Source organism: Xyrauchen texanus, chromosome 16 (genome assembly GCF_025860055.1).
Source record: "Xyrauchen texanus isolate HMW12.3.18 chromosome 16, RBS_HiC_50CHRs, whole genome shotgun sequence".
Lineage (NCBI taxonomy): Eukaryota > Metazoa > Chordata > Actinopteri > Cypriniformes > Catostomidae > Xyrauchen > Xyrauchen texanus.
In genome coordinates this window covers 42,386,270-42,400,772 of record NC_068291.1, presented here as the reverse complement: position 1 = coordinate 42,400,772, position 14,503 = coordinate 42,386,270, and the positions used below count along the sequence as shown (strand labels likewise).

General features: G+C 36.5%; 1 protein-coding gene across 3 annotated transcripts in view; it reads right to left on the bottom strand.

Annotated features, from left to right (window-relative positions):
- The window catches only part of supt3h (SPT3 homolog, SAGA and STAGA complex component), a 149,336-nt gene that overhangs the window by 37,801 nt on the left and 97,032 nt on the right, over positions 1 to 14,503 (bottom strand). For all 3 annotated transcript variants that reach the window (XM_052146170.1, XM_052146171.1, XM_052146172.1), the window contains exons 4-6: positions 9,229 to 9,315; positions 6,047 to 6,140; positions 2,634 to 2,764 (exon numbers count right to left, since the gene is read on the bottom strand). In XM_052146170.1, the coding sequence (XP_052002130.1) occupies positions 2,634 to 2,764; positions 6,047 to 6,140; positions 9,229 to 9,315 (312 nt within the window). The remainder of the gene's footprint in view (positions 1 to 2,633; positions 2,765 to 6,046; positions 6,141 to 9,228; positions 9,316 to 14,503) is intronic.

Genomic DNA, 14,503 nt, shown 5'->3' with positions numbered 1-14,503 from the left:
ACAGACAGACAGAGAGAGAGAGACAGACAGACAGAGAGAGAGAGATACAGATATATAGATAGACAGGCAGGCAGGCAGACAGACAGACGGATATACAGAAAGATAGACAGGCGGAAAGATATACAGACATTGTATATCTAGACAGACAGCCAGATACTGTAGACAAAAAGACAGAAGGACAGACAGAAAGATAGATGCTGTCTAGAAAGACAGACAGACAGACACTGTAGACTAAAAACAGATACATAGACAGATAGACTGACGGAGACAGACAGACTGACGGAGAAAGACAGACAGACAGATACGTAGACAGACAGACTGACGGAGAGAGACAGAAAGACAGACAGACAGATAGACAGACATACAGAACATAAGATAGACATACAGACAGACAGACACTGTAGACTAAAAACAGATACATAGACAGACAGACTGATGGAGAGAGAGATAGAAAGACAGACAGACAGATGCTGTCTATTTAAAGATGGACAGACAATATATAGACAGACAGACAAACAGACAGGTAGATAGACAGACGGACAGACACACAGAGAGATATACAGATATATAGATAGACAGACAGACAGATACTGTAGGTAGATAGAAAGACAGACAGACAGATACGTAGACAGACAGACTGACGGAGAGAGACAGAAAGACAGACAGACAGATAGACAGACATACAGAACATAAGATAGACATACAGACAGACAGACACTGTAGACTAAAAACAGATACATAGACAGACAGACTGATGGAGAGAGATAGAAAGACAGACAGACAGATGCTGTCTATTTAAAGATGGACAGACAATATATAGACAGACAGACAAACAGACAGGTAGATAGACAGACGGACAGACACACAGAGAGATATACAGATATATAGATAGACAGACAGACAGATACTGTAGGTAGATAGAAAGACAGACAGATAGACGGACAGACAATCAGATATATGCTGTCTATAGAAAGACAGACAATATATAGACAGACAGACAGACAGAGAGATTTATATATATATATTAGTTAATGTGAGTGGTGGTGGCGTAGTGGGCTAAACTGGTAATCAGAAGGTCACTGGTTCGATCCCCACAGCCACCACCATTGTGTCCTTGAGCAAGGCACTTAACTCCAGGTTGTTCCGGGGGGATTGTCCCTGTAATAAGTGTACTGTAAGTCGCTTTGGATAAAAGCGTCTGCCAAATGCATAAATGTAATGTAAATGCTAAATAAAAAAAATATCTCAAGTTTGTGATATGTGAGTATTTGTGCGAAAAAGCAGAAAACCTTTATTCTGAAGTCAGGCAGCTACGTAATTGCCCTATAACGTTCATATAAGGCAGGTAAGGCAAGCACAGAAAAACCAGTCATATGCCCTCAAACACCGAGAGCTAGTTAAGGAGGACGAGGGGGGTGGCAGTGGGGCAGAAGGGCACTAGATAAAGCAGCACACTGCAGTGTGGTTAAACCATAAAGCTCCTCTCGAGAGAACTTCATGAGTGAAGCAAAGTGGGAGGCCCAGAAGGATCTAGTTCCTTATTCCCAAAAGGTCGTCCTGATAGTTTAAACATACCCATTAAAATACTCAGTAGGAACAAAGTTTTGGGGGAAACCACAAGCTTTCTTGGCCACATCCAGAACTGACTGGGGCTTGGTTTTAATTGAGACGGGACGGATAAAGTCTCATGGTAAAACCCCCTTGTCCACGGTTCTTGCTTCAGAGCCTTAATTACATCTTTCAGCCGTGGCCATTTATTTCACTTGGCACAGTGAAAACAAAAGGATGTTATAGAAGACTCCTGTGCCTATGCCACGAAAGTTCAAGTTCATATTGCGAAGATTCTGGCGGTTTTCGAGTTTCAGAATGGGTCGCTGGTGCCTTGTAATGATTGGACTGTTCTTGGCGCATACATTAGTGCTGGATTTGGTCTGATAAAGATTCATTTCGTCTCATCTTTTTTTTTTCCCAACAGGACTGAAAATGCTCTCGTTGACTTCATAATGACGTTTGACAGGTCAAAGCTACACTCGGTTTCGGCTCTCTAGTTTCTCTTGTGGCATATTTGCATGTCTCCCTGTGAATTGAGGAAAGTATTTGAAGCTAGCATGACAATGGAAACTCAGATGAGATGTCAAGACTATTAACAAGGAGACGAAACTGAGCCTGACCCTCTGACAGAAGTAGTTTTAACATTGTATTCTGATAAAACCGAACCCAACAAAACCACATTTTCCAGACTTGTCTAAATATCAGGTGCTACTGTGTTTTGCAAGTATATTACATTTGTTTAAGCACCTTGTTTAAGTCAATGAAATTGGAACTGGGGTGAAGTGCACCTGCTAACAGTGCCGCTTATTCCCTTTAATCGGGCACTCGAAAAACATCCACAATAATATACTGAAATATTTGCACATTTATGTTGCTTGGAAAGCTTTAAAGTCAATGTACACCAACTTTTGAACGGACTTTGCTAAAAAGCCAAACATGGGAGTGGGCGGTCGCTGCGGAGCTCTTTTTGCGTGCTCGTTGGCCTTAATTCTCTGATTGGCAAATCTTTCTCTGCAGGATCATGGGTAGTGTAGTTCTTCACCAGGATTTCCGCTATTAAACACAATTCCTCTCCTACTCACCTCCAGCCTCTCCTGCTTGACATCATCCACCTCCTCTTCCTCCACTAGAGACAGGAATTCCCCCGTCTGGTCGATGGAGCTCAGGAAGTCCTGCGCCACTCTCTGCCTCTTGTTGACGCTGCTGTATTTGTCTGTAAGTGAACAGATTGGGGCTATTTGCTGACTGTCACACAGCACGCACCTGCAGGGCAGCTGGGTTTATTTACAACTGACCCGTGTTCAGAGCAGTCCAGTCGCCTATAGTGCTTTAGTTTTTATCTTGGCCTAGAGTACACACACACACACACACACACACACACACACTGGTGCTCTGACAGCTCTGAAGGTCACAACTAACCTTAAAAATCGTTCGCAAAGAACATTTCTGTGTATTAACATGCACTAGATGGACATTTTTGACCATTGTACAACATCCCACTGTTTTTTCAGCATCTCGTGGATAAGCACAGAGTTTTTAAGACGAAGTGTCAAGTTTAAAAACGCTTCTCGAGACACCTGCATTCAGTTCCATTGGTTGCGCTACCCCCCTAAATTTGGTGTGGTAGTATGTTAGCGTGCTCGTTTTCCCCAAATCAAACTAATGATATTTAAACAAAACATACATTCATAATGAATGCATAATCACTTTTAGTGGGTGGAAACTTAGTTTAAAGTTTAATATTAGTTAAAAACTCGCCTACCATGCTTATGGGAATAACTTTCATTGAATGAATGCTTGGACACGCCAATGTTTTAGTGCTTTACGCTATGCAATGAAAGCACATCGGAGCATTTTCCTATAAGATATTTATGATATCTTTGGACCTTGACAGCTCCTGCTTCAGTTTTACTTTTACTTACCGGTTTGGGAAAATAAAAATAAGACAATAAATAAAAAAAGTATACTTTAATAACACGATTTCCTATGTTATTATCACAAAACTGTATCTGTATCAGATTGTCTGCACTATTGAATGCATCTGAGCCCAATTAAAGAAAGATCTTATCTTGGCAAGCGTACATTGTTTTAAAGAACAGGAAATATTTTTGTATGTGTACGTTTATCGGGTTTCCATTTATGGAACAATATATAGTACAAGAAATAATTGTATTGAAATTATTATGAGGTAATTTCTTTGAATTGTACAATGCAGCTGATATGATCAGCAGGTGTACACTTTTAAGATTATAGGGTTAGCTGACACGAAATACTTTTGGGAAGTTGGCATGTCCTGTGGTGTCACATGTCACAATCCAATTTTTAAACAGCATTTTCTTACTTGATATAATTATGCATGCAGAATTATGCATTAAGAATTAAGTCATTTTTACTCAATATTGGTTGGTAAAAATATGTTGTCTAAAAAAAAAAGCATATATTTAAATACTGTTGCAAATGTTGTTTTATACTTGTACAGAGGACATTTAAGGTATAATGCAGTTGCCCGCTTACACCCCCACACACACACATACATTTGAAACAAATTCCAAATATCAAGCTCTATCATGGAAAATACATTTCACTTCTTCCACTATGTTCAATGTCACTAGGCATTACAGGCGTGAAGCTACAGGGTGGGAAAATTAAACAGAAGGAAAACATTAATTAAATGAAAGGAAATACACTGATTAAACACACTTCTGTGAAGTAATGTCTGGCTGTGAATGACATAATAGCCCCAAAACTTTTTTAATCAAGGTTACAGGATTTATGACACATTAATAACGGCTCTTTTTATGGACTGCAAGTTTGCTGGTGTTTGGCATGGCGTAACCTTGAACGTACTGTAATTGTGAAGTTCCCTTGTAAACGGGGCAATTCAATCAAATGGTAAAAATTTCACTATATATAAAATCAATTTTAAATGATATAAATATGTTGATGCACATAATTAGTAGAGTATTTCTGGCTTTAAAGAAACCTAATTTGACATATGATAGAATAGGTGATTAGGAAGGAAAAAATACCTCTTGGGTCATATAAATGGTAAACATAATTGATGTACAAGGATGAAACTGCATATCTAAAAAAACGTCTGTTTTATATCATTGAGCATTCTGCCATGTGCCCATTGAGTCATCTTGGCTGGACAGCCACTTCTAGAGAGAGTACCCATAGTACTAAATCATCTCCATTGATAGACAATTTGTCTAAATGTGGACAGATGAACATCAAAGCTACTTTGTAACCCTTTTCAGCTTCATGCAAAGCAAAAATTCTTGTTCATAAGATCTCTTTTTTGCGAGGCATGGTGCTTTTTTAAGTCAAAGCAGTCCTAACCCACACCTCCAATCTCGTTTCATTAATTGGATGCCAGGTTTGCCAACTCCTGACTCTTATTAGCTATTGATGACATCATTAGACTAGAGGTTCACAAACGTTTTTCAACCTACGCTGTGATTGTTTCAATGAGGTATTCAATACAGTTCAGTACAAGAACAATATGATAATTTGTGTGTTATTAGTTAAAACAGATTGTGTTTGTTCACTATTGTAAATTAGATATTGTAAACCAGATTTTAAGACAAAATTATACATAAATGTATGAAGGCAATTCCAAAGGGTTCACATACTTTTTCTTGCCACTGTAGATAGTTAGATAGACAGACAGAAAGTCTCAGATGTCATAACTTCATGGAATTTTCCATGAATTCCTTCTTTGCATCAAGCAGTTTGTAAACCTTGAGAGTCTCTTTGTCATAAAGAATCATGTTTGCATAAATGCACTATCTGTCTTTTTCACAATGATAGAGAACACACATATTGCATGACATCATAGTAAAATCTTTACGTTACATTCACATACTGAAAAGGGCAAAACTCTGCCACTGTTTCCAAGCCAATGTGAGCAAAACAACATGCAGAAGAGCAAAACATTCAACAGAACGATCCATCAGAGCGCACATGGAAAAGTATCCGAACAGCACAGACATGCAGACTCCTGCTCAATCGAGAGAGGGACTGCGCAAGTTAATGTTCCTTCAACTCTCAAGTTTCACTCTAGATGAGGAGCAAAAATCCTAATGATCCTCCGCATGACATTACATGAGAACGCCGCTTCTTTCTGGGATGCTTTTCCACCCTTGCTCTCATTTTTCGGTGATATTGATGAGAGCGCTGGAGCGCAGCTCAAAGTAGACCGATGCCAAAGCTTCCGTCTGCATTCTGGTAATGACTCTCGTTGATTGACTGTGGCGTACGAAATTACCTCGCTTGACTCCGCTCATTATGTGCGCCATCGTCATTTAGGGCAATGGCTGAATGGTGAAATTCAGTTGACGAAGGAAATGTTTTAAACTTGTTACAAACTCATTAATTCATAACAACAACATCTTGCTAAATAGTGAATGACTTCAGACTTTAGACTTTAGATGCTGATAACGGTGAAATGTGCACATTTAAGTTGATATATATTGGTGTTCACGTATCATACCTGTATCCAGCGGGTCTTCATCATCAATGGTTTTCAGGATTTTGGATTTGTAGTCTCTGTACTGCATGTATCTGATGAGTCTTCGTAATTTTTTCTGAAGGGTCACGTAAAAAGAGCTGTCAACAATCAAACTACATTCGTTCCATGATTATACATCTGATTTTGTTTTCTATCTGTTTACATTTACATTTATGCATTTGGCAGACGCTTCTATCCAAAGCGATTTACAGTGCACTTATTACAGGGACAATCCCCCCCGGAGCAACCTGGAGTTAAGTGTCTTGCTCAAGGACACAATGGTGGTGGCTGTGGGGATTGAACCAGCAACCTTCTGATTACCAGTTATGTGCTTTAGACCACTACGCCACCACCACTCACTGTTTGTGCCAGGGCTGGGTGATAAATTGAATCCTTACGATATATTCACAATGATTTTGCTCGCAATATACAGTTAATCAACTCTTGAATATCACAGTGATTTTAATGCACTTTATATCTGGTCTTCCACATAAAGACTGTCATTAAACAGGTTTCACAATCCTTCCTCGTCTCGTAACTCACTAGTTTGAGAGGGTTAAGAAAGCGTTGTTTAAATAATGTCTTTAAACTTCAGTAGAAAATGTGTCATTAGAGTTGCTGAGTTTGATTCACTTTTGTGTATCTTGTCAGACTGAATTGATTCAGTTTGAATTGATTCAAAACTCTGATTCAGTGATTCATTTGATTTCAAATTTATTTATTTTTTTATATATATTTTAGTAAATGATATGTAGGTATATATATATATATATATATATATATATATATATATATAAGTATATTAAGTTAATAAATATTTTAACTAGATGTGTACTGTATTTTACTTCTTGCATTAAACATTTTGAATGTTCTTATCCAAATTACGGTCTTTTTAAATCCATTTCAGAGTAAATTAAGCGGCTGGTTTTTCTTTGCTTTGCGTGAGCATAAATGAGCTTTCATTCTGTACTTATTTTTGTTTTCACGCATTGCTTGTTTAAAAAAAAAAAAAAAAAAAACAACTCAGGACACGATATAGGCTTGTTTTTAATGGTGACGCAACCTTTATGACCAAAAAAAAATATTTCACAACGTCTCTTTCTCATTAGTTACCTTCATTTAAATAATAGAATATATGAATATTCATTTTTTACGAGCTTAAATATTCAAATACCAAATTATTGATGAATGCCCATCCCTAATTCATACGACTTCCCAATTCGTATGATATCGTTCGACTGCACTCGTTTGAATTACTAAGACTTTCACTACAGCCAATGACGTCGCTGGACATCATTTCCACCAAATATGCAACAATTACTTGCTTGTCACTCGGGCTGCAACTAATGATTATTTTGATAATCGATTAATCTAACGATTATTCGACTACTCTGCGATTATTGCACCGATTAATCATTGGCTCTTGACCGATTATTCTGCTTGTGTCCCGACTTAAAAGGTTGTATTAAATGTGCTTACTGACAATAAAAAATCATCTTTTAAAAAATACCTCTAAATGACATTCACTGAATTAAAGGAGGAAAAATACTTTTAAAAAAATCCTATTGTTATCGAGTGTTTTTTTCTTGTTTTCCATTTAAAAATGTCTAAAAATCCTTAACAAGATACATTTAATTGAGAAGCAACATATAAGATATTTAGACTTGCTTTCAGAGAATGTACCTTAAAGATACAGTAAGTGTATTTTGTATATAAGTGTATGTCGCGAGCCATCACGTTATAATCTAGCTGCATTAAGCGTGCTCGAGGGACAGAGTGTGCATCAGCCAGGTGCAGTTTCAGTCTCTCCCCCTCAGATCGGGACATTCACGCAACTCATAGAAGAGACGCCGACTGCACAGAAAATGCCAGTTTCGGAGTTTGTAGTAATTTATATGATCTGCTTCTGTATTATTTGAACTTTATTAAAGCTATAATGCATTAAATATAACTGCATTAAATATGTAACGTCGGGGTGTTTCCTTTAAAGACGCTCGACAAGCAAGTTTTGCGGCAGCTTCACTTATTCCACAACGAGAGTGCTTCTGTATTTACTTACTTTGTATTTTTGCATTATAATTCCCTCATACTTTGCGATCTACATCACCTGAAGCTGTTGAACATTTTTGACGACAATTTTTTATCGACGATGTTGTCGATAACGTCGACTAATCGTTTCAGCCCTATCTGTCACACACAACAGCTTCCTATGATGTTTACACCCTCTACTGATTGGTTAAGTTTAGGTAAGGGGTTTGGGTAAGGGCATAATATTAATAAGTATGTCCTTAACGCCTCATGCGAGAAACTCACGCTTACCTCCGCATTAGATATCCGGGAATAATCGTACGAGTTTATGCGAACAACATCGTGCGAAAACATACGAAATAGCCAACTCGTAAATGATGTACAAATTTCCATGAGATCGGGGTGATTGAGTTTGTTAATACGTCTTATGTCTGCGCTACTTTAAATTGTTGCTCCATTTACATGTGCGTGTGTGATGCTCTTGTTCTACCCGCTCCGTACGGGACTCGAACCAACGTCTCCGGCGTGGGAGGCGGGTGCTCTAACAAGGAGGCTAAAGGCTACAGCCTCTAGCATCAGTCGCTATCTACCAGCTGGCTCCCGTTACACGTGCTTCAGACGGACGCGTTTGGTATCAAGCGTCATAAATGCTGCATTTTTATCATGCTCTGTCAAGTTAAAAGTAGCGGAAACTTTGAAACTCACATCTCAAGATTCCCATATCCTGTCGTGCTTCCTCAGTGAGCGGTTCTCATTCTGTTGCTGCGCTGCTTGTGTGGTTTGTTGTGGCGCGCTGCTACATATTCACGCGGTTCGTAAAAACCGATGTACTTCTACGACCATCTCACATATGTAATAAACATTGGAAGATCTCTACGCCCACCTGCGGCTCAGATGGTAGGAAAAAACGTTTATGGCGTTCATTTATTTAGCACGTTATTTGCTATATATGTTTAACGTGTTAAATCGACAGCCCTAATTTCTATATCAATGCAACTTGAGTCAAAGCAGAAAGATAACACGAATGAGTTAAGTCGAGTCAATGCAAATTCTTTACTTTTTTAGGGCCACAAGTTTCTATAAAACTTCAGTCAAATTAACTTGAGCAGGCTTAGCACATATTTGAGTGTTTTTACCTTGTCTTTCCTCATTAGGAAGATGATATCCTCTGGGGAAATGACCCGGGCCCCTCTCAGGAGGGCCACCTCGGCTGCCTGATGAAGCTACAGACAGGGGAGGAAAAACTAGATCAGCAACAACTCTGAAGATATGCAAGAATCAGCGCTAAATATGTGTTTTTAACACATAAGTGCATTTTAAGTAACTGACACATCGCATCTGCAGTTTAAAGACCTTGAAGAAACTGATAAAGCTTTTTTTATTTTGAGAGCAGAGCTTCAGCCTACATGAGCTTCTTGTCTTGTGTAAAAGTGTTTAGCTTCACAACTTTTGCACACGGTGCTCAAATATGACTAAAAATGTCCTTGTCTGCAGTGTAAACAGAGAAAGAAATGCATTATTTCAAAACAACAGATAATACTGAACTGACCACAGTTAAAAGCATGTGATGGTAGAATGTCTGGGAACAGTCATGGGGTTTGCACATTTCACAGATACAAAAATAAGATAATGGGGGAGTCAAAAAACAGGATTTAATCATTTGTAGCAAGTGTCTGCCGGCTTTTTATGAAGCTGTCAACATAATGGATAAATACAGTGGAGTCCAAATTGAAAATCTGGGATTCAAAATCAAATTTGAACCTGGAAATAAAGAAAATGCTTTAAGATTAAAAAAAAAAAAAAACATTATCTAGAAGAAATTTTCTAGGTCACTAATCAAATACGGGCATATTTGTGTTTAAAAAAATGCATTCAATTAGAAAAACGCAAAACAAAAAGAAGCATTTTAGTCATGTCTGACTACTGACCTCCACTTTTTATATGTAGATGCATGAAATGCATATACAGAAATGTCAAAATCATACAGAAACAAATCTTTAAGGTTGAGAAGCACAAAAAGCATGTAATGAAATATGTCTGGTGAAGTGCGGTAATTTAATTTCCGTGACAAAAGAGGAAAAACACATCATTTATCATTGTGAAACTCATAGCTGTTTTTATGTAAATCAACATATCGAATGAATGATCTGGAATTATGGGATGTCTCACGGATATTTTTAAACATGTCTTTGCAAAACAAGTGAGTTAAACCACAAATGTAAACGCACGGGGGCCCTCAACAGAAAAGGTAATGATCTGAGACAAATATAATACTCGCAAGCACACAAAAAAAGCAGGAAAGATTTGGTTATTGATATAGCATGGGAAGAGGGTCTCTTTATTTGTTAAAAGTTCATTTGGTTAATGACTTCATGTCGAGGATGTGCTTAAAAATGTTTAGATTACCTAAATGCAAGTTTAGCATTTTAACTGATATAAAGTAAATATTTACGTGGCAATTAAAATAATACACCAAGCAATTCTGTTATTAAACAAATAATATAAGAAATTAGATTAAATGAATATATTCTATATGGTATATTTTCTATTATATTATTGTAATTTATGTGAATACATACAGAATATAAATGTACACTCAAATGAATCATTTAAATCATTTTTATATTTTTGTATTACTTAATTTAATAACAAAATTGTAAAATTGAAATATGTCATCTTTAACTAAATAAATAAAATATAAAAGCGGTATATATAATTATATATAAGTTATAAAAATATAAAAAAAATTCATATATATATAACAATAATATATATATATATATATATATATTCAAATAAAATATATAAAAAAATATATATATATATATATATATATATAGAAATGATGAAATAATAAATAAATAAATATATATGAATATATTAATTTTTTTTCTTCATTTTTATATATAAATTATATAAAAAAAAATTATATATAAAAACAAATAATAAAAATTCACAAAATATTTTTTTGAGTGGTCTATTTTTTTGGACCATTAAGACTTTTTGCATTGAGACATTATTTTCATGACAATTAAGCATTTATTTTTCCACTTTTGAGCAAAGAAATTTAAATAAATAAATACTGTATTTACTTAAAAATCTGCTTAAATTAAAAACAGTACAACAAATGCTACCATGCCACATAAATACTTCACTTTTCCCTGAAATTGTAATGATCATCATGCGTCTAAACACTTAACTTTTCATTTTTTTTCTTTTGTAACTTTCATTAATCTTGTTAATAATTTTTTTTTTACATTTCAATAATCAAAACAAGATCTGTTTTTGTGCTTTACAGTTATGGGAATGGCCTGATGAGCTTAACTATCACATAAGTCACACTTTCTAAAGGGTACATTTGCTTTAGGCAAACATTATATTATTGCCTAAACATTATATTGTCTTCTGTGGTGAAATATAAACCACCCCGACATGTTCTTGACAGGTTTTCGATCTGCCCTTGAGCAAAATAAAACGTATGTTTACATTTGACATTTATACTGAAACTTCGCTGAAATCACTAGAAAACTATCAGCATACTATACTTTAATAAAGAGACATTTGTTCTGTTGGTGAAGCCACCGAAGGGCCTATCAAATATCCACTTATGCGGGGCCAAGTAAACTTACAGAACTGACTATGACTCGTCTGAAAAGAAAAAAAGATGATATTCTTCACGAAAAGGTAAAAACTTAATCCACCGTCAGTCTTGAAATACATTTGAGCAATTCTTGGGGTGTGTAAACATTTGCTGGTCATAAATATATTTGCCTGCAAATGTACATGTGAGAGTGAAGTCTGCGAGTGGAACGGCCCCACACATGCACAAACAGGGGGAGCATTTAGTGCTTGAGCAAGAAGAGTTTAATATAGATCTTTCTGGCCTGGCATCATACCAAGATTGACATACCGACCGCCATGTCTGTCCGACCATTTCATAGAGGAATAGAGTTTTTAATAGACAAAAATGGCTACGAGTATGCAAAATGTCATCCTTCACTCTCAACGTGTATCTGAGCCAAAAATGCCATCATCCTCGGATACCAGATCAATTTACCTGAGGAATTTTATTTTTTATAGAATTACATTCTGTATGTTGAATAGTCACAAACAACATACAATGCTAAACTGAAGGAAAATATATATATATATATTTTCCAATAAAATGAAAAATGATGTCATCATTTACTCACACTCATGTTGTTCCAAAGTGCTATGACACTCTGTCTAACGTGTAAAACAAAAAGTGATGGTCAGAATGTGAGCCTCAGTCACCATACACTTTCATTGTTTGAGAGAAAAAAAAAAAGAGGCAATAAAAGTGAATGGTGACTGAGGCTATCATTCTGCCTCACATCTCCTTTTGTGTTCTGTGGAGAACAGAAAATCAAACGGGTTTATAAATAATCCTATATGTGTTTATAATCTTATGATAAACAGAATTGTTTTGTTGTTTTCCTAATTTTGTAAACATTAATTCTGGTTATGTTCACTATACTGTACCTCACATTTATTCCACTAGTGTTTTTTTTTCCCTCTATCAAATTCCATCACAATACACAGATCTGAAATGTAGGTGGCGTTCTAACGCATTAGTCCTCACAGATGTGCTCGTCCATAGACATTCAGTCTAATTTTCAGTTCAAGCACCACCCTCGTTTTTACATTGAATATCTCGGCCTCTGAGTGGACTAGAAGCTCAATCTAGGTGTCATTAGAAAGCTGAGATCCTCTCCTTTTGTGGGAAAAGGGGGGTTACATCACATCTTATCATGTGGCTTGTTGAGCACGTTGCCACGGAGACATAGCACGTGTGGAGGCTTCGTACCATCAACCGCGGCAAACACGCTCAACTCACCACGTGAACGAACCACATTATAGCGACCACGAGAAGGTTACACCATGCGACTCTACCCTCCATAGCAACCGGGCCAATTTGGTTGCTTAGGAGACCTGGCTGGAGTCACTCAGCACTCCAGCCAGAACACCAGGGGTGGTAGCCAGCGTCTTTACCACTGAACTACCCAGGCCCCCCAATTAGACATATTTTCTGATGATTTCTTTTGCATGCTTTCCCTCCTGGATGGCATATTTTGTTCTGTACATCTAAGATATAAAATTACATTATTCAGCCAAGCAAGCGCACACAGACAGAAAGAAAAAAAATTACAAAATTTTTTTTAGAAAACGTCCTAAGTTTAAAAAATAGATCTAAAGTTTTTAGCTATTTGACGCTTATAGCAGCAGAGATCGGTGCATAACAGAGACGTTTGTAATTGATGACTTCATATATCATACACACATATATATATAAATTGTATATTACATTGTGATTCTTTTGGAAATCTTTTGAACTGTGGTATTAGGGCAACACAATTAACTGTACATTCACATTCCTAAGAATGAGAGCTTTTATTTGATATATGACTTGTCCATTTTAGGAGCAATGTGAAGGACTTTTATTTTTATATATTTATTTCTACCCCATTACCTATAGGGGGCGCTAATTTTCAATGCGAATGTTTTGAGGCCAATTTTTAGTTTATTTATGTAACATAAATGCAGATGTGATGGTTATCGCTGAAAAGTTCAGATTCTTATCTTTCAAATGCTACCTCATATTGCTGACTTATTTATATGGAGGCTTAACGTTTTAAGCGTAAACTTTTTCAACGACATAGCGCCCCCCCCCCCTTTGGGCCCGCCAACAGGTATTTTTCAGAGCCCTCTTTACAAAGCCAAAGATACCAAATGAGCTTTATTGAGATCGACACGAGCAGAAACAGTTGTTAAAGACAACAGCAGCATAACAGTGCCCTCAACAGACAACTATTATGAACAACATGGCATAAAAATGGCATTAAGCCTCAATAATTCGCTGCAACTACAATACTATGAGAACGTGAAAATTGATTGACAGGTCGAAAGCATCATTGTCCGCGATCCACACACACATTTTTGTCTAGAGCTGTCACAGAGACAGGTAAGATATCTTACAACACTTATTTCAGTAATATCTCTCAGGAAGTAGGAACATTTGTTGTGTACCTTTCCATGAAATAAATCCCTCAAAGTGCATTTAGTCTACATTAGAAAAACGTACTTATTTAAACGTATTTATTTAAAATGATCCTCTCTAACCAGAGCCGCTCACTTGAGGAATGACATTAAACACATTATAGTCTTCTGATGCAGGCACTATTTTGACTATGATGATACGTTAGCATAGATACAGATTGAGAATACTCCGAAAAACATGTTTAAAAGGATGTTTTATAATCATTATAGTCATACAAACCCATTTTAAGGTTATGTTAGTTTTGTTTGAATTTGGCCCAAAGGAAAAAAAAAAAAACCTTGATCCCTTAAAAGTTCCTTAAAAGTCTTGCAGTACAGCTCTCTTTTCATATA